Genomic DNA, 25,737 nt, shown 5'->3' on the forward strand with positions numbered 1-25,737 from the left:
CATAAGCTCCTTCTCAAGAGATACCTGTGAGCTGGAGTGAGGCAGAGGGAGAGTGCAAAGATGGCACGCGCTGGCCTCCTCTTTGGAGAGAGATGTGTGTTAAATTACACACTTGCCCTTCAGGCTAATGTTTTAAGACAAGCAAATAGGCCTACTTCACAGAGAGCCTGAGCACTTTTCAGCTGCCTCAGTGCCTCTGAGCTCTTTTCAGGGCCCTTTTCCTGGGCCTTGGGGCTGTGGGGTGGGTGAGGCTGCATGGACCTTTGAAGAACTGTTTCTCAGATTGCTATAGCCTTGTGGGTCTCATGGATACAAGCCCTGTTGGCTTTTTTTTTGTGTGTGTGTGGTATGCGGGCCTCTCACTGTTGTGGCCTCTCCCGTTGCGGAGCACAGGCTCCGGACGCGCAGGCTCAGCGGCCATGGCTCACGGGCCCAGCCGCTCCGCGGCATGTGGGATCTTCCCGGACCGGGGCACGAACCCGTGTCCCCTGCATCGGCAGGTGGACTCTCAACCACTGCGCCACCAGGGAAGCCCGCCCTGTTGGCTTTTGAAGCTACGTGTTCTGGGGGCTTGTCTCTCAGGTGCAGGTCTTAAAATGGGATGCCTGGTGTGGAGTTAAAACCCTTCACTCCTCAGGGAGAAACTTGGGGTTGTGAGTTCCCTCCCAACTGTGGTCACAGTGCTGAGGGTGGGGTTTATGGCAAGATTTTGTCTCAGCTGCTCCTAGCTTTCCTTCTTTCTTTCTTTCTTTCTTCCTCCCTTCCTTCCTTTCTTTCTTTCTTCCTTCCTTTCTTGCTTGCTTTCTTGCTCTAATCTACAGTAACAATCTCTGTCTCTTAATAGGAATATTTAGTCTACTTCTGTTAAATATTTATTCTAAATATGGGAAATATTTTAATCTACAAGTATTTTTTGTCATGATAGGTGTCATAAAGTAATACTATTCATTTATCATCAATAACCCACGAAGTAAATTTTGTAGACATAAAGATCACTATATAATGATTCCCTAATTACATTCAAGTAATTGCTTATTATTGTGAAAATTTTTCAGTATAAAATTCAAGTTCTGTTAAAATAGATTAAACTTAGAAATTTTGATATAGTTGGGTGTGTGTCTGCCAATTTTTTTCTTCTCTTTTGTTATTTCACCTATGGCTATAAATTATTTGTTTCTTTGTTTATGTGTTTGCTCTAGGGTTTACCATATGCATCCTTAACATGTAGCAATCTACCCTGAAGAAACATAACTGTTCATGTATAATGTAACATTTTATAAAAGTGAACTTCCATTTACATCTCTTTCTTTTGTCATACATACATTTTGTCATACATTTTACTCATACATTCTCTATGAATTACACAACACATTGTTATTATTTTCGCTATAAAAGTTGATTGCCCATTTTTACTGATTCCACCAAGCACAACTAAAAAGCCCTGGATATTATATATAAAACAAACATAAGACTCTGAAAGGTAGAAAAAAGAAGGCGAGTAGGTAGGAACATTGTGGACCAAGGAATGAAAAGGTAGTGGGTTCCCTGGGTTTGTTTTTGGCTTCATATATCCTAGGCCTGTTATTGGAGAAGTCAGAAATCTGAAGATCTAACATGTACGAACAAAAAATCCCAAACCAAAATGTGCTCTCTATAGCCAGATGACCCAGAAAGGGGGCAACCTAGGAAGACAGAAATGTTTTAGATGATAACCACTCTACTTCATCCAAACACAATAGGAAAAACTGTGGTTAAATCCAGGGGAGCCTAGACTTCCACCCTCACCAGGCTGGGTGGGAGCCAGGAATTTCACCCCCACTGCCACCAGGTGTCAGTGGAGAGCCTAGACTTCCACACCCATTGAGCAGTAATAAGGCGCCTGTCTCTTTAATGCTTACGTTGTGTCAGAAGATGCCTAGTGGAGAATCAGAACTCAGAATCAACAAAAAAGTCTAGAACTAACAGTGGGTTCAGAAAGATCACAGGATACAAAATAAACATATATAAAAATCAAGTGTAATTCTATGCAGTTGCAATGAACACAAAGACACTGAAATTAATAACACAATATTTAGCTGGTGTACATCTAAAAATATATTTACAAGACTTGCGTGCTGAAAAATACACAATGCTGACGAAGAAAATGAATGAAGATCTAAATAAAAGGAGAAACATACTGTGTTCATGGATTGGAATGTTGAAGTAGTAATGATGTCAATTCTCCCTAAATTGATATACAAGTTTAATGCAGTTTATCTCAAAATCAGAGCAAGATTTTTTTTGCCACATGAAAACTTCTACATAAATGTTTATAGCAGCTTTATTCATAACAGCATAAACTGGAAACAACCCAGACGTTCTTCAGCTGGCGTATGTTTAAACAAACTAAGTACATCCAGCATGTAGCATTACTCAGCAATACAAAAAAAAAAAAAAAAGAACTATTGATACACACAACAAACTGAAATGAATCTTCAGAGAATCATACTAAGAAAAAAAGCCCATTTCAAGTGATTATATAATGTATGAATCCATTTATAGAACATTTCTGAAATGACAAATTATAGAAATGGAGAACAGATAGTAGTTAACAGGGCTTAAGGAAAGGATATGGGCAGGAGAGAAACGGGTCTGCCTGTAAAAGGGCAAAATGAGGACTCTTGTGATGAAGATATTCTGTATCCGGCCTATTACCATGTGAATACCGTGTTTGTGATAATGTACTATAGTTTCACAACATGTTACTATGTGGGAAACTGGGCAAAGGGTACATGGAATCTTTCTATAGTATTTCTTATAACTACTGAGTAGTTTTTAGTTTAGTACTCTTATTTTTCTTGAGTATAATCATATATGCAAATAATATTTTGCATCTACCTTTTAAATATTATTCACTTTTTTCAGGTTGTATCTTATTGACAAAAAGTACCAAAGCAACATGAGATAATGGGGATAAAGAATATTTTTGCCATCTTCTGTTTTAATAAGAACATATCTAGTATTTTTTCCCTTGGCATATGCATTTGGTTATAAATAGGTATGTATTCCATAAGCCCTTAGCTGGGATTCAAAAATCCAAGCAGCTTTGGAAACAGCATTTTTTCCTAAGTTTGGGGTCTTAACACATTGGATGAAAAATCTGTTGTGAACTGATTATTTATAATCTTTATTTATTCTACATTGTATAGTCATACATTATTTTGCTATAGAGATATTGATGCATTTGATTATAGAATACTGCTTCAGAACTCTCTGGAGGTGATAGGAAACGTACGGTGTATGCAGCATATTACCTTTCTAAAACCTGAAAAATTCAAGTGCCCCATTTTTTTTTGGATAAAGAAATTTAAACCTGTATTTTTTTTTATCTTAAGGACATATCCCCTTTATCCTCATGAGTGTTTATCAAATGGATTTAACAGTGTATATATTGAATGATTATAGCTTTTTAAATTTAGCCTATTGGTGTGGTCGGTTGGCTGATAATAATCACCAAAGGCAAACTGACAACAACCTCGAAATCTAAATGAGGTGTGCAAATATTCCTCATTTAAACAATATTACCACATCAACCAAATCAATGCTAATTCAAACAGCTGCTGGGTTTGATCGTTTTTCAACTAACAGCATAGTATGGCAATAATATTTATGCACATACATATTTTCCTTTGTTCAAAATAGGGTATATGGGACTTCCCTTGTGGTCCAGCAGTTAAGACTCAGCGCTCCCAATGCAGGGGGCCCAGGTTCAATCCCTGGTCGGGGAACTAGATCTCGCATGCTGCAACTAAAGATCCCACATGAGGCAACGAAGATCTCATGTGCCACAACTAACAGCCAGCGCAGGCAAATAAATAAATAAATAAAAACAACAAAAACAAACAAACAAAATAGGGTTTACTACAATGTCTATGGCGCAGTATTTCACTCAAAATCAGGTTTTTAAGAGCATTTGTAGATATTTTATGTTCTGCCCCTCTTCACTGCTACATCATTTTTTTATGGTAACTTCCTCTTGACTATCTCAATATTTTTTTCTGTTCCTGGAGAACTGAGTTTTGTTCTTATCATGGGGTCAGTGAGGCTTATGGACAGCACACTAATCCAGACAATGAAAACTGCCCAGTCACACTCATTTTGTTCCGATTATTCAAACTTTAGGAACAGCTTCCTCCCAGTTACTGATGAGAATCTCTTAAACTCAGAATCTCAAAGAACCTTCTCTTAATCTCCAGTGTTCCCACTGATAATTCCACTCCAGTTTCAACAGACTCAGATTCAACAAATATTTCTTGAACACTAGTTAACATTTTTTGAGGAAAACTGTGCTCCAGGTGCTGTTCTAAGAAACTTCCATCCATACATTTATTTAATCTTCACAATTCTGTGAGATGGATATTAGAATTATTCCCATTTCACAGAGAAGAAAACAGAGGCACAGAGACGTTAAATAATTTTTTCAAGTCTCATAGTTGAACACAAGCAGCGTGATGGTGGAGCCCACATTATTTTAATTTTTTTTCCTTTTAAAAACTTGAAAAAAATTTTATGCAATCTTTGGATATGTACTATTCTATTGTATATAAATACCACATATTCTTTATCTTTATCCATTAATCTGTTGATGAACACTTAGGTTGCTTCAATATCTTGGCAATTTTAAATAATGCTGCTATGAACACTGGGGTGCATGTATCTTTTAAAATTAGTATTTTTGGGTTTTTTTCGGATATATACCCAGGAATGGAAATACTGGGTCATATGGTAGTTCTATTTTCAGTTTTTTGAGACACCTCCATACTTTCCTCAGTGGCTACACCAATTTACATTCCCACCAACAGTGTACAAGTGTTCCCATTTCTCCACATCTTTGCCAACATGTGTATTTGCATTCTTTTTGATGATAGCCATTCTGAAAGGTGTGAGATGATATCTCACTGTGGTTTTGGTTTTCATTTCCCTGATGATTAACGATGTTGAGCATCTTTTCATGTGCCTGTTGGCCATCTACATTTTTTTCTTTGGAGAAGTGTCTATTCAGTTCTTCTGCCCAATTTTTTTTTTTTGCGGTACGCGGACCTCTCACTGTTGCGGCCTTTCCCGTTGCGGAGCACAGGCTCCGTACGCGCAGGCCCAGCGGCCACGGCCCACGGGCCTAGCCGCTCCACGGCATGCGGGATCCTCTCGGACCGGGGCACGAACCCGTGCGCCCTGCATCAGCAGGCGGACTCCCAACCACTGCGCCACCAGGGATGCCCTGCCCATTTTTTAATCGGGTTGTTTAAACATCCTGGAATAGATAGTTCAGAACAAAAACTTTTAGAAGATGTGCAGAAATGGGAGATGACTGGGGACTGCTGTCTCCCAACACAGGAAGCCCAGCCTGTGCTACACACACATGCACACACACTTGTGAAGCTATTATAATTTCAGCATTCGTGTAAATGTTGTCTCTATTAATTTTCAGAGTAGTGTTTTTTCACTTTCAATTATATATTTGAGGGTTATTATCGAGCTTTTTCTTTTTAATTGTTTACTTCTGTCAATTAAATATGTACACAATTTTTTAATGTTTTTTTTATTGGGGTATAGTTGTTTTACAATGTTGTGTTAGTTTCTACTGTACAGTGGAGTTCCCTGTGCTATACAGCAGGTTCTCATTTGTTATCTATTCTATACATATTAGTGTAATATTAGTGTGTATATGTTAATCCCAATCTCCCAATTCATCCCACCCCCCACTTTCCCCCACTTGGTGTCCACACGTTTGTTCTCTACATCTGTGTCTCTATTTCTGCCTTGCAAACCAGTTCATCTGTACCATTTTTCTAGATTCCATGTATGAGTTAATACATGATATTTTTCTCTTTCTGACTTAACTTCATTCTGTATGACAGTCTCGGTCCATCTGTGTGTCTACAAATGACCCAATTTCGTTCCTCTTTATGGTTGAGTAATATTCCATTGTATATATGTACCACATCTTCTTTATCCACTCATCTGTCGATGGACATTTAAGTTGCTTCCACGACCTGGCTATTGTAAATAGTGTTGCAATGAACATTGGGGTGCATGTGTCTTTTTGAATTATGGTTTTCTCAGGGTATATGCCCAGTAGTGGGATTGCTGGGTCATATGGTAATTCTATTTTTAGTTTTTTAAGGAACCTCCATACTGTTCTCCATAGTGGCTGTATCAATTTACGTTCGGTGGAGCCCACGTTATTAACCTCTACATACACTGCTTACTAGGGACTGAGATTGTGCCAAACCTTTTCACAAATTTTATTTTATTTAATCCTCAAAACATCTGTAGTATATGTTATTATCATTTTATGGAAAATAAACTGATATATAACAAAATCCTTGATTAAACAGAATATCAATTACAAACGTGGAACTAAACCCCAGAAACTTTCAATTCAGTGCTTCTTCTATGACATCATGTAATTAAAGGGATGTTACCCACATGGATTCAGGAGATAAATGAAGAAACTGGGTAGCACTGTTGAGACCCTATCATGTTCCAAGCACTGTATACATATCACTTCATTTATTCCTCTCAACAACTTTGTGAGGTATATTATTTCCATTTTACAGGTTAGGAATCTAAGGCTCAAAAAACTTAAGTAACTTGCTTAAGATTACATAATTGAGCCAGAATATAAGCCCAGATTGGCCTGGCCTAAAGTCAAAGGCTTTCTTTTGAGCATGAATGTGGCAGGATGGAAAGAAGGAAGGAGAAGGCAAGGGAAGAAGCTACGAGGTAGTAGGGGTAGACACCCTCTGCTTCATGTAAACTTCTATTTCCTACTTCCCAAACACACCTTTTCCTGTCTTCTTCCCCAGTCTTTTTTTTTCTTGTATCTCTAGTGGTCTCTTGGGCTCTGGATTTAGAATCACTCTAAAACATCAGAAGGAGGAGGGCAAAATGGGGACTACAGAGGGGAGGTACAAGGTAAAAGAAACTTTCCTGGTGTGGCAGTGTTCTCTGATCATGGGAGGAAGAGAAGGTGGAGTCTCTGCAGCATCTTTCTTTGTCTTGATGTTTCGACTTTCTTTCATATACACTCTCTAAGTCTTTTCCTCACCAACTGGTCATCTTGGGAGGACCCGGAGTCAAAGACATCTGAATAAAGTAAGTGGATTCTGTTATCTGCTTCATTCCTCTTCAACGGTCAAGTCTCCCATGTTTTCTTTCTGTCCAATACACCCATCTTCCTAGTCCCCTCTACACCTAATAAAACCCAAACCCTTATCAGCATTTCTCATGTCTGGTCCATTCTGATACTTAGACCAATATGACTTTCTTTATCTCCTCCACTCATAGCTTGTTTCTGTATTCATTCATGCTCTGCCTAGCCTCCCTACAGCTTTTATGATCTCCCATTCCTAATTATATCCTTTCTGTATTATACTTATCTTCTCTCATTGAATCTCTTGTCAATATAGCACATTTATTTTACCCAAATATCATCCATTTTATCAACAAAAGTTCCAATTTCTTTGCTCTTACTCTAACTTCCTTACATTTTATCTTGTCTCTGTGGGTCTGCCAATTCTTCTATATTCAATGTCTGTTTTCCTTACATATTATTCCAATTCTGTCAGATTTTCTGGTAACTGATTTAAGTTCTCTACTCTTGATCATTTCCACCCAACTCCTTTTTACATTTTGCTCTCTTTATATTTGATTCCTATCATTTGCAATTCATCTAGTCTGCCCATATCATTCCTTTCTCAATTTTCCCCTCCATCCATGCATCTATGCAACCATTATAACACGTTTACTATTTAGTTGCTAAAGCAGACCCTAAAATAAGAACTATTGTCAAAAGAAGAGATGGAAATACCAGTAAATAATCTATATCGGTAGGAATATGGGTAGTTTTGGAAGGTGATAACCAAGAAATTGAAATGTGAAAGATAAATAATTCCTAGGTGTAGTTTTGACAGAAGGAAGAGTATGTGCAAATCATAGAGTTAGAGAATATCACAACATGTTTAGAAAAAGGAAAATAGTAGGCAATGACTGGATTACTGTAGGAGAGTTAAAAGGAAATACACATTTGACACATTATTGAGGGATTTTGTATGTGCTCCCCCAAATCAAATGCTCTTGGAGTCAAATTTCTACATAAAATTTCACTCAAGAAACAAGTGGAAATTAGATTGAAAGAAGTTGAGGTTGGGGGAAAAAGACCAGGCAATAGCCTATTGAAATAAAGTCAAGAAATAACAAGGACGTGACTGGTATAAAGGACTAGGGGGAAGGCAGCAGAAATAGGACAGGAGAAAGGGGACAAATTTAGGAGATAATTAAAGAGGAAGTTTAGATAAAACCTGGATTAGTTGTGAGTGGGATGTGGGGTTGGGGTGGGGAGGATAGGTATAGAAGATATAGGGAAATTCTGGATCTCCAGTACAGTATATACTGCAGAGAAACTAGTACCATTCATTGTGATAGAGGAAGAACAGGCTTAGACAATTTTTTCGAGACATATTGTATTTGAGGGACCCATGTGGCATCAAGGGAATTATATCCACTCTTTGCTATACCATTAAGGATGTATGTGGCCACTTTGGCATATAGTACCTCTTTTATATCTACCTGAGCAGCAGCAGCAGTGATACAGCTAGTAAATGATATATGGGCTTTCACGAGCTCTCATGAGGAACCCATTACCAAATCAGTGAAAAGGAAAAGAAAGAAAGGACAACTAATGGTTCTATGAGGAGATGCCACATGAGTCAAGATTTGAAGGTTAAGGAGGAGTTAGGTGATAAACATGCTGTATGTCAAGAGCTGCAGGGTGTAAGATACAATGTAGGTCGTGACAAGAGGTAAGGTTTTGATGACAGCAGTAGCAGGTCATGAAGTACTTATGCCTTGTTAAATAGCTTGAACATGGTTGTGTAGACAATGTGGTACTATGGAAGGTTTTAAGTAGGGTAGTGAAATGCTCAGATTTGAGCATTAGGGGAGATACTACAGGCAGTGAGACCAATTAGGAGGCTAATTTTTTTTTCAAGTGTGTAGAACATCAAATGTGAAGGCAGAGGCAGAGAAGATTAACAGATAAGCAGAAAGGTCTGAGGCCAACAAGGTCAAATAAACAGTTAATGGCATATGAGGCAGGTATTGAGGATAAAGGATCAAAGCTAAGGTTATGAATAACAATTGTAGTTTAGAGGTTCCCATATGAAGCTAGTATATGGTGTAAGAATAGGTGTGGCAGATTAAACTTTCAGGGATGAGAAGACAAAGATATGTCTCTACCACCAGACTATGAGCTCCTTGAAGACTTAGTACATGTGTTATTTACCTTTTTCTGTACCACAACTCTTAGTCTGTGGTCTGGGCCATATTTGATCCAGCAATACTTTTGAAATAAATAAATGGTGGGTGTGGAAAGTAAGGTTGGGAGTGATGGGATATGGCATTTTGTAATTGCATTAAAGTACTCTAGTACTGAGAGGAATGCCAAGGTCTCAAGTACTGGGTAATGCTCAAGTTTTGCTCACAGAGCATAAAGAGAAGAGGAACTCAGGTATAAAGTCATCTGCAGTTTTGATGTTTTCAGATTCCATATATAACTGAGACACACAGTATTTGCCTTTCTCTCTCTGGCTTATTTTACTTAACATAATGCCCTCAAGATCCAACCATCTTGTCACAAATGGCAGAATTTCCTTCTTTTTTATGGCTAAATAACAATGCATTGTATATGTATATATTTTCTTTATCCTTTCATTGATTGATGGACAGTTAAGTTGTTTCCACGTCTTGGCTACTCGTAGAAACAGAAAGTAGAATAGTGGTTGTCAGAGGCTGAAGGCTGGGGAAAATGGCAGATGTTGGTCAAAGGGTACCAACTTTGAGCTGTAAGGTAAGTTCTGGGGATCTAATGTAGAGCATGATGACTATAGGTAATAATACTATATTGTATACCTGAAGGTTGCTGTGAGCGTAGAGCTTTAGTGTTCTTACCGTAACAACAAAATGGTAATTGTGTGAGGTAAAGGATGTGTTAATTAATGTGGTAAAGGCTTCACAATATATACTTCTATCAAATCATCACATTGCACACCTTAACTTATCCAATGTTATATATCAATTATATCTCAATAAAGCTGGGAAAAAAATCATTAGCAAGTTGAAGCTTGATGTGTGAGCACATTCTGCCCCTGTTAATCTCAAAGGAACAGGCCTAAGACTAAAAAGTAAAGACTCTCCTGAGGGAAAGTAGCCCCCAGTTGTTCATCTGGTTCTCCCCCATTCTTTCTAATCTTTATACTCCCCATCCAATGCTATGATCATACAGGGACACTAGGGTGACAATAACCCTTTCTTCATACCAACTCGCACGTGGATATGTCAGATCCACATCTGATCCAGTAGAGGCTTGAAGTTTTGAAGGGGCAAATTATACTTTTGATACCAAGGTAAACAAAGAGAGTACTCTACTAAATGTATGCTTTTGTATTGATCCTGTTACAGTCAAAGTAACTAAACAAGGAGGCTGCTGAACTGAGGTGGTTCTCACGCTTTAGTAGCCCTACATGAGCAAACCAAACCTTACGCCAGAGTCAATTGCAAATGCACTTATATCCAAAACAACAAAATTTAAGAACTAATCACAAACATCCAACTAGGCTTTCCCAAATAAGGCAACCACTCAAGCTATAGCCAATCAAATAATGTCCTTGCATTGCTTCAGCCTCTGCTCTATGAAAGCTCTGCCCCTAGCTTTTGACAGTGGAGTGCTCCTAACCATTTTCAGTTAGGCACTGCCCGATATAAATCGATGTTGCTCAAATAAACTATTGAAAATTTTAATGTCACTTGGTTTAGCTGTTAGGGATACTAAAGGAAGGTGTTCTACTCTCATTCCAAGATAGTTAGCACAACCTTCAGAACTGAAGGAATTCTCAGTTCTTCAGAAATCCAGAATCCACTTCCTAATATGATTTCCACATGGGTCCCACATCCTCCTCTTAAGTACAAGGTTATGTAGGACTTTCATTCTATAGGTGCCATAACCTTCTTGGGTTCTACTTTTTCCCTCTTCCTTGCAGGAGGAAATTGCATCCCTAGCTGAGCCCCAGAGACCCTCCGTTCTGGGTGTAAATACAGGATGTATCTTACAGTCCCTCCTTCATGTTGCCTGAATATTTTAGAAGCTCTGAGGTTCTGACTTCCCGCTTCCATCTCTTACTATCTGTGTGAGCTGGAACAAGTCACTTAATCTCTATATGCATCAGTTCCCTTAGGTGTTAAGTGGGGTTGATAACAGTACTTACTCATAGGGTGAAGATTAGGTGGATTAATATCTACAAATTTTTCAGAATAGTTCCTGTACTAATAACACATAGTAAACACTTAATTGTGTTATATGTTACTGTTATTCATCCACTGTGTAACTTATTTCCTCAAAACAGAGTCATAATCCAGCTCATAGACAAACTCTCACTTCAGGGCAGCCCAGACTCTTAATATTTTGGTTTTGATCTGTGTTTTTAAGGGACCAACTGGTGCTTATCAATACATACTTCTCCAAGGGCCAGAATACACTCCTATCCTATCCCAATACAAAGTAGCTTATTTTTGTCCACTTTTATCTTAGCTCATTCCCAGATTACAGAAGAGAACAACGGCCTCAGCTCAGCGATGAATTATATGCACTACACACGTTGCATTCTACTAATACAAACCCAGCGAGAGGAAGTCTGGGTTCTTGCTGCTGCTGCCTCCTGAGGACACTCTATTCTCTTCTGAAGAGCAGCAGGCATGACTGACACCATGGAGAGGAAGAACCAGAGTGGGAGAGTGAGTGAGTCTGTGTTGCTGGGCTTCCCAGCTCCTGTGCCACTGCGGGCACTATTATTTGCCCTTCCTCTGCTGGCCCATGTGTTGGTGCTGACTGAGAACACACTCATCATTATGGCAATCAGGAACCACCCCAGCCTCCACAAACCCATGTACTTCTTTCTGGCCAACATGTCCTTCCTGGAGATTTGGTACGTTACCATCACTATTCCCAAGATGCTAGCTGGCTTTGTTGGCTCCAAACAGGGCCATGGGCAGCTAATCTCCTTTGAGGGCTGCATGACGCAGCTCTACTTTTTCCTGGGCCTGGGATGCACTGAGTGTGTCCTCCTTGCAGTTATGGCTTATGATTGTTATGTGGCCATCTGCCGTCCTCTCCACTACCCTGTCATTGTCAGTGGCCGGCTGTGTGTGCAGCTGGTAGCTGGCTCCTGGGCTGGAGGTTTTGGCATCTCCATGGTCAAAGTTTTTCTCATTTCTCACCTCTCGTACTGTGGCCCCAACAACATCAACCACTTTTTCTGTGATGTCTCCCCATTGCTCAACCTTTCATGCACTGACACGTCCACAGCAGAGCTTACAGACTTTGTCCTGGCCATTTTCATACTGCTGAGGCCACTCTCTGTCACCAGGGCCTCCTATATGGCCATCACCAGTGCTGTGATGTGCATTCCCTCAGCTTCTGGGCTCCATAAAGCCTTTTCCACCTGTGCCTCTCACCTCTGTTGTGGTCATCTTCTATGCAGTCAGTATCTTCATCTATGCCCGCCCAAAGGCAATCTCAGCTTTTGACACCGACAAGCTGGTGCCTGTACTCTACGCTGTCATTGTACCACTGCTCAACCCTATCATTTACTGCTTGCGCAACCAAGAGGTAAAGAGAGCCTTACGCCGTACTCTGCGCCTATACCAGGGCCGTGATGCTAAGCCTGGGAAAGCTAGCAGAGTTGGGTAGAAGGGAGGTGTTAAATCTTAGATAATGCTCTTAAACTTAGGATCTATGTCTTCTATAAAGTCCAGAGGAGCTCTTAGAGCCTAAATTAGGGACTAGAGTTTCAAAGCTTCCACCAAAGAACTAGTTTAGGAGGAAGAGAGGTGGATTACAAGCTAGAAATTGGATTTCTTCCAGACAAGGCCTTAACATACAGGCTAGAAGTTGATCCCACGTTGTCTGCTCTGTTGTAATTTACGTAGAGCAGGTTCATGACTCATGCATCCTGGTGGGGTGGAAAGGGATGACTATGAGCACAAGGCATGACTGAACTTGAATATTTAAAGCAAAAAGAAAAAATGCAGAACTAGCATCTCTCTAAATGGCTCTTCCTGGGTTTGTTACTGGGTTTTAGTTCTGAGGCAGAAGATACAGAAAAGGGAAGTGGAAGGAGGAAGCCATTCAAGGAAACACAGGCTTCATTATGGAAAAGCATCAGGAGACTTCTGGATGAGATCTCTTCTAGCCGGAGGACACCAACTGTAGCCTATGATGTAGTGGGGCCCCATGTGATCACCTAGTGTGAATTACAAGGCAAGGAGATAGGAAACTGTGGATTTTTGTATTGGCAACATATCACCTCCTGGACTACAGGGGTTTAGAGCTTCATTTCCTGATTTACCGAAGTCAGTGCCCACACTGAACTAGTGGAGTGGCTGATTGCAGTTGTATATTTAATCTTCAGTCTCTCTAATTAGACTATAAGCTCCATGGAACTAGGGATCACATTTGTTTGTTCATCATTTTATTACCAGGGCCCAGAATAGTATCTAGCACATGGTAGCTATAAAGAAATATAATAAATGAATATAATTTGGAGCCATGGGAGAGAGGGGGAAGATGGCAGAAGAGTAGACACAGAGATCACCTTCCTCCCCACAGATACATCAGAAATACATCTACACGTGGAACAACTCCTACAGAACACCTACTGAATGCTGGCAGAAGACCTCAGACCTCCCAAAAGGCAAGAAACTCCCCCACGTACCTGGGTAGGGCAAAAGAAAAAAAAAGACAAAACAGAGACAAAAGAATAGGGACGGGACCTGCACCAGTGGGAGGGAGCTGGGAAGGAGGAAAGGTTTCCACACACTAAAAGCCCCTTCTCGGGCAGAGACTGCGGGTGGCGGAGGGGGTAAGCTTCGGAGCCATGGAGGAGAGCGCAGCAACAGGGGTGCAGAGGGCAAAGCGGAGAGATTCCCGCACAGAGGATCGGTGCTGACCAGCACTCACCAGCCCGAGAGGCTTGTCTGCTCACCCGCCGGGGCAGGCAGGCCTGGGATCTGAGGCTCGGGCTTCAGTCGGAGCCCAGGGAGAGGACTGGGGTCAGCGGAGTGAACACAGCCTGCAGGGGGTTAGTGCGCCACAGCTAGCCGAGAGGGAGTCCGGGAAAAAGTCTGGACCTGCCGAAGAGGCAAGAGACTTTTTCTTCCCTCTTTGTTTCCTGGTGCGCGAGGAGAGGGGATTAAGAGCGCTGCTTAAAGGAGCTCCAGAGACGGGCGCGAGCCGGGGCTAACAGCGCGGACCCCAGAGGCGGACCCCAGAGACGGGCATGAGACGCTAAGGCTGCTGCTGCCGCCACCAACAAGCCTGTGTGCGAGCACAGGTCACTCTCCACACCTCCCTTCCGGGGAGCCTGTGCAGCCAGCCACTGCCAGGGTCCCGGGATCCAGGGACAACTTCCCCGGGAGAATGCACGGCGCGCCTCAGGCTGGTGCAACGTCATGCCGGCCTCTGCAGCCGCAGGCTCGCCCCGCACTCCGTACCCCTCCCTCCCCCCGGCCTGAGTGAGCCAGAGCCCCCGAATCAGCGACTCCTTTAACCCCGTCCTGTCTGAGCGAAGAACAGACACCCTCCGGTGACCTACATGCACAGGCGGAGCCAAAACCAAAGCTGAACCCCGGGAGCTCTGCGAACAAAGAATAGAAAGGGAAATCTCTCCCAGCAGCCTCAGGAGCAGCGGATTAAATCTCCACCATCAACTTGATGTACCCTTCATCTGTGGAATACTTGAATAGACAATGAATAGACAATCATCCCAAATTGAGGAGGTGGACTTTGGGAGCAAGATTTATTATTTTTTTCCCCTTTTCCTCTTTTTGTGAGTGTGTATGTGTATGCTTGTGTGTGAGATTTTGTCTGTATAGCTTTGCTTTCACCATTTGTCCGAGGGTTCTATCCGTCCTTTTTTTTTTTCTTAAAAAAATTTTTTTTCTTAATAATTATTTTTTTATTTTAATAACTTTTTAAAATTTTACCTTACTTTATTTTATTTTATCCTCTTTCTTTCTTTCTACTTTTTCTCCCTTTTATTCTGAGCCGTGTGGATGAAAGGCTCTTGGTGCTACAGCCAGGAGTCAGTGCTGTGCCTCTGAGGTGGGAGAGCCAACTTCAGGACACTGGTCCACAAGAGACCTCCCAGCTCCACGTAATACCAAACGGTAAATATCTCCCAGAGATCTCCATCTCAACACCAACACCCAGCTTCACTCAATGACCAGCAAGCTACAGTGCTGGACACCCTATGCCAAACAACTAGCAAGACAGGAACACAACCCCACCCATTAGCAGAAAGGCTGCCTAAAATCATAATAAGTCCACAGACACCCCAAAACACACCACCAGACGTGGACCTGCCCACCAGAAAGACAAGATCCAGCCTCATCCAGCAGAACACAGGCACTAGTCCCCTCCACCAGGAAGCCTACACAACCCACTGAACCAACTTTAGCCACTGGGGACAGACACCAAAAACAACGGGAACTACAAACCTGCAGCCTGAAAAAAGGAGACCCCAAACACAGTAAGATAAGCAAAATGAGAAGACAGAAAAACACACAGCAAATGAAGGAGCAAGATAAAAACCCACCAGACCTAACAAATGAAGAGGAAATAGGCAGTCTACCTGAAAAAGAATTCAGAATAATGATAGTAAAGATGATCCAAAATCTTGGAAATAGAATAGACAAAATGCAAAAAACATTTAACAAGGACCTAGAAGAACTAAAGATGAAACAAACAACGATGAACAACACAATAAATGAAATTAAAAATACTCTAGAAGGGATCAATAGCAGAATAACTGAGGCAGAAAAATGGATAAGTGACCTGGAAGATAAAATAGTGGAAATAACTACTGCAGAGAGAATAAAGAAAAAAGTATGAAAACAACTGAGGACAGTCTCAGAGACCTCTGGGACAACATTAAACGCACCAACATTCGAATTATAGGGGTTCCAGAAGAAGAAGAGAAAAAGAAAGGGACTGAGAAAATATTTGAAGAGATTATAGTTGAAAACTTCCCTAATATGGGAAAGGAAACAGTTAATCAAGTCCAGGAAGCACAGAGAGTCCCATACAGGATAAACCCAAGGAGAAACACGCCAAGACACATATTACTCAAACTGGCAAAAATTAAATACAAAGCCATGGACTCTTTGTTTACTATAGCACTCCCAACTTCTTTCCTCCCTCTGTAAAAGCATTCTCCTTCCCTTGCTGTGTGGGGAGATGCACATGGCTTGCCATGGTTGCCAATCTCAAATTGCAATTCTCTGCTAATCCTGAATAAGCCCATCTTTGCTGGAGAAATATCTGGCAGTTTATTTATTTTAGGCCAACATTTTGGTGGCCCGTATAAGAACCAGAGAAGACCCCTGAAGGCTGTGGAGATGGTGAGTCAACAGGTGCCATAGCCACAGTTGACCCCACAGGCTCACTGCTTTTCTCACTGACCCTGGAGTTTGAAGGTATTTCTTTCTCCTGCATCTGAGCTCATGCTCTCTTTGCGTCTGAAGCTCTCAAGGCATTGTTCAGGATTTATGTTGAGGTTTAACATTCCCATTAAGGCCTTGTTCTCTATGCCAGTACTCATTTGGTACTTTGTTCTGATTTGAGATTAGACAGTTTCAACTGAAGCTGACTGTGAAGCCACAGTCCCATTTCTTCTTATCATGGATTTGATAACAAGAGAAAGTTCCACTTTGGACTAAGTAAAAACCCAGTGTAACTGAGCAGGACCCTGCCATGTCCCCTGTCACTTGTTTGTAGGAAAACTTTAGCCTCCTAGGCCTTGCCCAAGTTCCAAAGAGTAAATTTAATCAGAGAACTGAGAAAATACAGAAACGAAGGGAAACAGTCAAGCAAGACAAGACAATAATAGTTCAGCCATGCAACAAAGTCAAGGACTTTTGTTCCTCTCAAAGGCTATATATAATATCTGAGCCATATCTTGAGCTGTTTTGCAGATACTGAAACCACGACCAGGTAGAAGAAGTTAACTGCATGCTGACCACAAGCACGCAGACCCAGAACAGTTGGTACCATAAGGTTGATGATGTTGACTTCCAATTACCTCACCACCAACCAATCAGAAGAAAGTCCACAAGCTGATCAGGCACCCTGCAACACTCTCACTCACCCTGTCTTTAAAAACCCTTCCCTTAAATCCATTGGGGAGTTCTGGTCTTTTGAGCATTAGCTGCCCATACTCCTTGCTTGGCCTTGCAATAAATGCTTCAATTCTCTTCACCACAGCCAGGTGTCAGTATATCGAGTTTACTGTGCATGGGCAAGCAGACCCAAGTTTGGTTCAGTAACACCAGTCCTCCTGGAGACTCTAAAATGCCCATTCCTCACCACTGTTGGTCCACTGACAAAATGATGGCATTCATGAATCAATATTGGTGGGAAAGAGTAACAAGGTTGCAAAGAGTGCCTACCTCACTTGTTCCACTTGCCCAAAGTGCAACGCAAGGAAGCCTGTTTGAACTGTTACTAAACAATTTAAACTGCCTAATGGATCATTTGAGGTCTGGTCAATATATTTCATACAACTTCCTCTGTCTAATGGGTAGAAATATGTTTTAGTCATGATCTGTATATCTTCACACTAGACTGAAGCCTCCCCTTGCAGAAAGACCTTTTCTCTGGCCAAAGTCCTTCTGGAAAAGATAATTCCCTACCTCAGAAACTCCTCTCAAACTTAATAATGACCAAGAAACCCATTTTACTGGACAGATACTTCAACAACTATGCTGGTTTTACAACATATTCACTTTGCTTATCACCCTCAATGCTCTGGTTTAGTCAAACAAACTAACAGCATTATTGAGATTCAATTTTCAAAATTTGTACAAGGTCCTCCAAATACCTTGGCCAATATCATTGCTGTTGGTCCTTCTATATTTCAGATCTACCCTTTTTGGAACTCATAAGCTCTCATCCTTTGAGAGAGTCACAGGATGCCCAATGCACTTGGCTCCTGATTCTTTTGATCCAAAACTGATAAAAGCAGAGATACTCTGATATTGCAAAGGCCTAATTGCTTCTATTAAAAATAACCATATTTTGGTACATCAATCATTTCATAGTGCACTCTCAAGAGACAAAGATCTTAAGCATCAAAGTTTGCAACCTGGAGACTTCATCTTTTGGAAAAGATACCTCCAGAAGAGGTCTCTTCAACCTAGTTGGAGAGGTCTCTTTCAGGCACTGCTAATCAATCCTTGTGTCACCAAACTCCAAGGAATAGATAGATTCTTGGATTCACATGACATATGTAAAGAAAGCATCAAATCCTGATTGGACAGCACATCAACTGGTGACCTGAAAGTAAAGATTTCACAGAACTGAATCAGATGACATTGGATGAGACAGTTTTCCCAAGATATCCAGATTAGGTTTGTTGGAAGTTTGTCACCAAACCTTTGATGATGACATAAAACTTCAGATGACCTCCAATGTCTATGATCTTGATAACATATGGGCTTCAGATAAAAAGTGCCTGAGAGTTCTCCCTCTTACCCCTCGTTACTCAGATGTGACTCCAATAGGTTTCCAATCTGTGCACTTTCCCTCCAATGTGAGACCCTACACTCACAGTACACTTACAGGAAGAAAGGTGCTTCCTGGCACAGATGGGCAAAAAAGCCACTGAAATTGGAAAACCTGACTCGATCAGCAATGCTTTCAGAGAAAAATCTTGATAAAAAGGGGAAAAGTGTAAAACAAATAATAAACAGCAACCTCAATTAAATAGAGTCAGGAGACCAAAGAGAAAACTCTCACACTCTCGGACAATAGCAGAGTCCAACAGGAAGAAGGAAGATTCCTCTTTGTTCCTGTCAAGGACTCAAAATGAAAAGCCATGGATCCTTTGTTTACTATGGCTTTCCCAACTTCCTTACTCCTTCTATAAAAGTATTCTCCTTCCCTTACTGTGTGGGGACTTGCATGTGGCTTGCCAAAGATGCAGACCCCAAACTGCAATTCTCTGCTGATCCTGAATAAACCCATCTTTGTTGGAGAAATATCTTGCAGTCTATTTCTTTCAGGTCAGCACTTTTTAATAGTTCATTTGTTATTAGGTGTTTATATCAATTTTATACAACACCCTATTGAATTTTTCCTTCCAAACAAATTATAAATTACATTTTATGGTGGAAAGTGCTAACGTAAAAAACACATCAGGGATGAAAAGGGTAAGGGATTAAGAGATACAAACTACTATGTATAAAATAAATAAGCAAAAAGGATATATTGTACAGCAGAGGGAAATATGGCCATTATTTTGTAATAAGTTTAAATTGAGTATAACCTATAAAAATACTGAATCACTGTATTGTACACCAGAAACTAATATAATATTGTAAATCAACTATACTTCAAAAAAATACATCAGGGAAGAGAAATAGAAAGGGAATAGCAAGCATAGGGTGGCAACTTCACATAAAGTGATAAGAAAGGCCTTTCTGAGAAAGTTATACTGAATTAAAGACCTAAAGGAATTGAAAGAGGGAGTCATTCAGTTATCTGAGAGAAGAGCATTCTGAAGGAAGATAACAGCAAGTTTTAAATTCCTTAGAAGGGAATGTGCCAGATGTATTTGAGATGTTAGTACAGGAAGCTTTGACTTTACAGGAAAGTCTGGTTTCGTTTTGCTGTCTGACCTCCTGTTCCACAGGACACAAGAAAAAGATTTCAGATTTAGACAGGGGCATGAGATATAGTCAAAAGGAGGCTGTTTAAATCGTATGAGAATTTAACATACAGAGGTATATGCTGAACTGTACGCCGTGGGTTTCTTGTATCAAGCATAGAGATGAAGGACATAAGCATATACCGTGTATATTAGTTGCCTAGGGCTACAGTAACAAAGTACCACAGACTGGGTGGCTTAAAACAACAGAAATTCATTGTCTCAAGTTTCTGGAGGCTAGAAGTTCAAAATCAAGGTGTCAGCAGAGCCATCCTTTATCTGAAACCGGTAGGGAAGAATCTTCCTTTGCCTCTTCAAATTTTTTGGTGATTTGCTGGCAACCTTTGGCATTCCCGGACTTGCAGTTACAGCACCTCAATCTCTGCCTCCATCATCCCATGGTATTCTGCCTGTGTGTCTCTTTCTCCTCTTCTGACAAGGATACCAGTTATATTGGATTAAGGGCCACCCTACTCCAATATGACCTCATCTTAACTAATTACATCTGGAATCACCCTATTTCCAAATAAGGTCACCTTCTGAGCAACTGGGGGGGGGGGTGAGGATTTATTAACGTATCTTTTAGGGGACACAATTCAACCCGTAAATCTGGGGTTAACTGTTTAGGCTCAAGGCAGAGAGTGACGGCAGAGTTGTGAGTTTGGGAAACTTCTGAGAAGTAAAGGGATCTTGCCAAAATAACACAGAGCTCTGGGGCTCCTTCTCCACTTGTGCAGGTGGAAGCACTGAAGTCAAGAGGACAGAAAGTTTTTCTTCACGTACTTGGTAAATCTGACCACCCCTAGAAGAAACAGTTACTCCAAGATCTAGTCTGCAGGAAAACTATTGCTTCAAGTTATATTTTTAATTAAGAAATATTTATCATTTCAATAAGTTATACTTCCCAAGAAAGCTAGTAATGATATTTGTGACAGTTTAAAGTGGCTACTTCTCAGTGTCATTCAAAGACATGACTTCCTCTTCTACCAAACATGTCTTTGAATCATACTGTTGAATAGGTCACTTCTTGGTTATTTTCCTGTGTGTGTTGATTCCATGCATGGAATACAGATTCAACTGTGTTCTACTTCAGACCATGGCTCATCTTACATTAGTCTGTTCCTGATCTGGTTTCCTCCTCTTCTTGGATTTTTCCTCCAAGTTTTTAGGTATCCATATTTTTTAAATGATCACTATAAACATAAAGCAGTCATTTGAGATAAATTTTCTAGCATTCAGCCATGAATCTCTGCTTTCCTATCTGGCTTTTAATTCCTTTTTAAAATTTCTCCCATTTTCCTGAGAATGATGGAATATTGACTCATCAAGGAGAACATTTTGAAGAGAGAGGACAATCTTGTTTAGCAAAGGAAAAGATCCACTAAACCCGGGAATTTCCAATCCTCTATCTCTGTTCTGAAAAATAGTTTAGGTGGGATGCCTCTCTGAGATCAAAAAGTAATGAAAGGGCTTCCCTGGTGGCACAGTGGTTCAGAGTCCGCCTGCCGACGCAGGGGACACGGGTTCGTGCCCCGGTCCGGGAAGATACCACATGCCGCGGAGCGGCTGGGCCCGTGAGCCATGGCCACTGAGCCTGCGCGTCCGGAGCTGTGCTCCGCAACGGGAGAGGCCACAACAGTGAGAGGCCCGTGTACCGCAAAAAAACAAAAGTAATGAAAAACTTTCAAATGTGAATTTGAAAACAAATAGGTTTTTAATCACCAAATGAATTGATGTAATTTAGACAAACTCCTGAAATTATGGTGCCCCCCCAAATTAAACTACAAGGCCATTAGTACATACACAAAGCCCAAATACCGATTTAAAAACACAAACAAAGAAGCCAAAGTTTAAAACTCACTTAAACTGAGAAGATTCCATGGGGGAAAAAAGCTGAAGTAAATGGAAAATAGGAAAACAATATATTTAGAGCGCATTATTAGAGAGACCATCATGGCAGGAGACTGTAAAAGCCAGGGAAAAAATTTTGGTTGCCATAGAAATGTGTCTCTTTAATACAACTTAGAATGATGATAGGATTACAGCAAATAAGAGTAAAGTTGGGCTTCCCTGGTGGCGCAGTGGTTAAGAGTCCGCCTGCCAATGAAGGGGACGTGGGTTCGTGCCCAGGTCTGGGAGGATCCCACATGCCGCGGAGCGGCTGGGCCCGTGAGCCATGGCCGCTGGGCCTGCCCGTCCGGAGCCTGTGCCCTGCAATGGGAGAGGCCACAACAGTGAGAGGCCCGCGTACCATAAAAAAAAAAAAAAAAAAAAAAAAAAAGAGTAAAGTTGACTAGCGTCAGAAACTGCACTTAGAGGAAATACTTTGAGAGGTCCACTCTAGAGTAGATGATTTGCAGGTTTAGAGTATATGTTCTGAAATAGATGGCCTGGATTGTTGTGAGGATTGTAGCATTTGCCCCATCATGTTCCACTCTCTAAAGTGCCCCATTTTAAAAGCAAACTATGTGGTCACCCTAGTTTTATGGGCCTGTAACTCAAGACTTGTAGTGGAGTTGTCCTGTGTCTACTTAGCTAAAGTGAAACTACATTTTCTAGAACTTCCTTCCCTTTGTAGTTCAAGGTTAGTGTAGACCACAGAGATATTCTGTGTGAGATTTAGAAGGCAGAGGTGAAGCAGCTATATTCTTTGTATTCCATGTAGAAAGTTGATTAGGGACACTATTGCAGCTCACAGATGTTGTCACTGACTCACCTTGTAGATGTGGGGCAGTGGTTCAGGCGACACCTCCATCAGCTCCCATCCAGCTTCCCTCTTTCATCTTCTCCGACATGTAAGCTAGGTAGGAGTTTAATATTGTGATAAAGGGCACCAGCTTCTTTTGCAGATCACCTGAAGTATCAGAGTTAGGTGATAGGATGACTGGAGGCTGTAAGAGACCAAAACAGTCTTCAGCTCATCCTCATGGATTCCAGTTTACCATTATCCTCCCCCATGTCATGTTCATCTTACCTCCCCAAGTGCCTGTCCTGGTGGCTTCAGGCCCAGCACTAATCACAGATGCAACAGTCATTTTATTGCATGAGATCACAACCCTGTAATAAATCCCTTGGATAGAACTCTGACACAATGCTTGACAGACAAATAAGAAAATAATTTGCATATGGTTGACCAGTGAAGACAAGGGGTCATTTAGAGTGAGAGTACAGAGTAGATGAGGAAGGTTTTACATGAGGCCATAACGAAATACAGTAGTGCATGTCTCTACAGAGTGCGATGAGCTTGCAAAGCCAGCAGAAGAGAAGTGCAGCCAGATTCGCAAAGGGGGAAACAAGAAAAGTGCTGTGTCGTGAAAGTCAGTGGTGGTTTCAAGAAACAGGAACATTGTCACACGCTCTGTTAAAAACAAGATAACAGGGCTTCCCTGGTGGCACAGTGGTTGAGAGTCCGCCTGCCGATGCAGGGGACATGGGTTCGTGCCCCGGTCCGGGAGGATCCCACATGCCGCGGAACGGCTGGGCCCGTGAGCCATGGCCGCTGAGCCTGCGCGTCTGGAGCCTGTGCTCCGCAACGGGAGAGGCCACAACGGTGAGAGGCCCGCGTACCGCAAAAACAACAACAACAACAACAAGATAACAGGTCCAAAGTTGAGTCAGTCAATCAGGAATTGCCTGATCAGCACTGGTTAGGTAATCTGCCTGATAAATCTTTGCCATTCCTATAAGGAAATAACCAATCTGCCTTTTTGCCTAGTACAGCTCCCTTGTTCCTTTTCCCCACTGTCTATAAAATTACTTCACTGTATAGCTCTTCAGAGATCTCTTCTGTCTACTAGATTGGACACTGACCTGCACATGAATCATTAAATAAAGCCAAAGAGATCTTTAAAATTTACTCAGTTGAACTTTAACACCTCCTAAGGATAAGGAGAACACTAAAACAAAAAAAAGAAAAAAGAAAACCTGCCTCTTGAGCAATATGGAAGCTACTGACGGCCGTATCCAGAGCTGTTTAAGTACACTGACACAGCAGATATCAGCCAGGAGCGGGTAGGAGACAGTAGAATGTGAGAAAGTAAAGACAATGAGCATAGATAATTCTTTCACAAAGTTTCTGAGAAGCCAAGGATGAAGGCAGAGTGATAGGTGAAGGTATACGAGGTGGCAGATAAAGGGATTTTTGAAAAAGAAAGAGTCGTTAGCCTCTGTGTTTGTTTGTATATATATATATTTTAATTTTTTTGGCCACACTGTGCGGCCTACGGGATCTTACTTCCCTTACTTCCCCAACCAGGGATTGAACCTCTGCCCTCAGCAGTGGACGTGCCAAGACCTCATCACTGGACCACCAGGGAATTCCTGATATTAGCCAGTTTAATAGCCAGTAGGGTTCCAAGGAAAGATGACAGACTGAACTCACATATTTATTCCCTTTCCCTTCAGAGACTCTGCTAAAATGATAGTAACAAACACAGAAACCTTTTTGATGTAAATATAACGATGAGAACAGAAGAGGGTCTGTGAGGGGATGGGAGATTTTGAAAATGGATGCAAGACTGATAGTGGATAAAGCAGGCCAGGGTAAGCCACAGCCTGAGCTGCTCACAGAAGATGAGCAGATTCACCCCCACACAAACATACACAAGAGAATCAACTGAGTCAGAAACTCAAAGACAACCCATACAATGAAGAACATGCTCCCCTGCTCAGAAAGCCTGGAGCCAGGAATTCCACAATGTGAATTCTATCTCCTACCCACCACAATCTTCTAACCCCCAGCGTCCTGAAGGTGGAGTGGAGGGAAGATAGAGAAAGAGAGACAGGTGAAAATCCAGGGAACCTAATCAGGAGACAGCTCATTGCTGCAGCCTTCTAACATCACCAGATACTACAAATGGGAAATGAGTAGACTACCTGGTGACTCAAATATCACAATTTCTATACTTTATACTTAGAAAAACAGGTCAACTTCAACTTTTTCAAATGCTAGAGCCTTTACCTTTCCAAGCTCTAACTTGGTTGAAAGGCTGCTGTCACTGGATCAATGTTTGAAAGTTTGTTTCCTTCTCAGAGATGTCCTGGGGTTTTTCAATTATGAAGTAAAGAAAAGAGTACAATATCTATTCACTTAAAGCCATATTTTAGACAAATGTTTTCTGCTCTAGCCAAAATCCCTACTGACAGTAAAAGTCGGCTTATTTCTGGGTACTGAGAAATGAAACAGAAATTCTGCAATGATTAACAAGGAAGAAGCCAAGTAAGAAATGTGAACATTTGTGTAAGACTGTTTTTGAATCTATGGATATTTTCTCCATTAAATGATTTAAATGACTAAGACAAACAAACATTACTTGCAAAGCCACGCTGAAGTTTCATTTCGGGGAAATGAGAAGCAGGGCAACATCCGGTCTGGTTCCACCCACTGCATCCTCCGAGCATACAGGGACAGCAAAGACATATTCACAAGTTGGAGCACAATTAAGCACAAGATAGTGAAGAAAAGCCTGAAAGGCATAGAACAAGTTATGTGGTCTCTTCCTTCTGGAGGGTCACAGAAGTTCAAATTACAAATACAAGAGAAGGGATCCTGTCTGCCCAGATTTGATCTTCAGGATTACAACCTGGTTTGAGTGTAGACTAAGATATAGACCATAAAATGAGGGATATATCTGCATTAACCCATACAGTATTGAACCAGGGAGGTTCAATAATGAAGCTAGGGACGAAGTGAGAGAGTAGCACTGACATATATACACTACCAAATGTAAAATCGGTAGCTAGTGGGAAGCTGCTGCATAGCACAGGGAGATCATCTTGAAGCTTTGTGAGAACCTAGAGGGGTGAGATAGGGAGGGTGGGAGGGAGGCTCAAGAGGGAGGGGATATGGGGATATATGTATACATATAGCTGATTCACTTTGTTGTACAGAAGACACTAACACAACACTGTACAGCAATTATACTCCAATAAAGATGTC

General features: G+C 41.3%; 2 protein-coding genes across 6 annotated transcripts in view; one reads left to right on the forward strand and one right to left on the reverse strand.

Moving 5' to 3' along the window:
* The window catches only part of ZNF215 (zinc finger protein 215), a 151,728-nt gene that overhangs the window by 49,340 nt on the left and 76,651 nt on the right, over window positions 1-25,737 (reverse strand). For all 5 annotated transcript variants that reach the window (XM_067750071.1, XM_067750070.1, XM_067750065.1 and 2 more), the window contains one exon: window positions 22,516-22,690. The gene's annotated coding sequence lies outside the window, so the exon portion shown is untranslated. The remainder of the gene's footprint in view (window positions 1-22,515; window positions 22,691-25,737) is intronic.
* On the forward strand, window positions 11,794-12,784 carry OR6A2 (olfactory receptor family 6 subfamily A member 2). Its single transcript, XM_067751792.1, is given in 2 exon segments — window positions 11,794-12,551; window positions 12,553-12,784. Coding segments are annotated over 2 exon segments (981 nt in total). The 5' UTR covers window positions 11,794-11,802.

The sequence above is a fragment of the Pseudorca crassidens genome, chromosome 9, assembly GCF_039906515.1.
Source record: "Pseudorca crassidens isolate mPseCra1 chromosome 9, mPseCra1.hap1, whole genome shotgun sequence".
In the NCBI taxonomy this organism is placed as follows: domain Eukaryota; kingdom Metazoa; phylum Chordata; class Mammalia; order Artiodactyla; family Delphinidae; genus Pseudorca; species Pseudorca crassidens.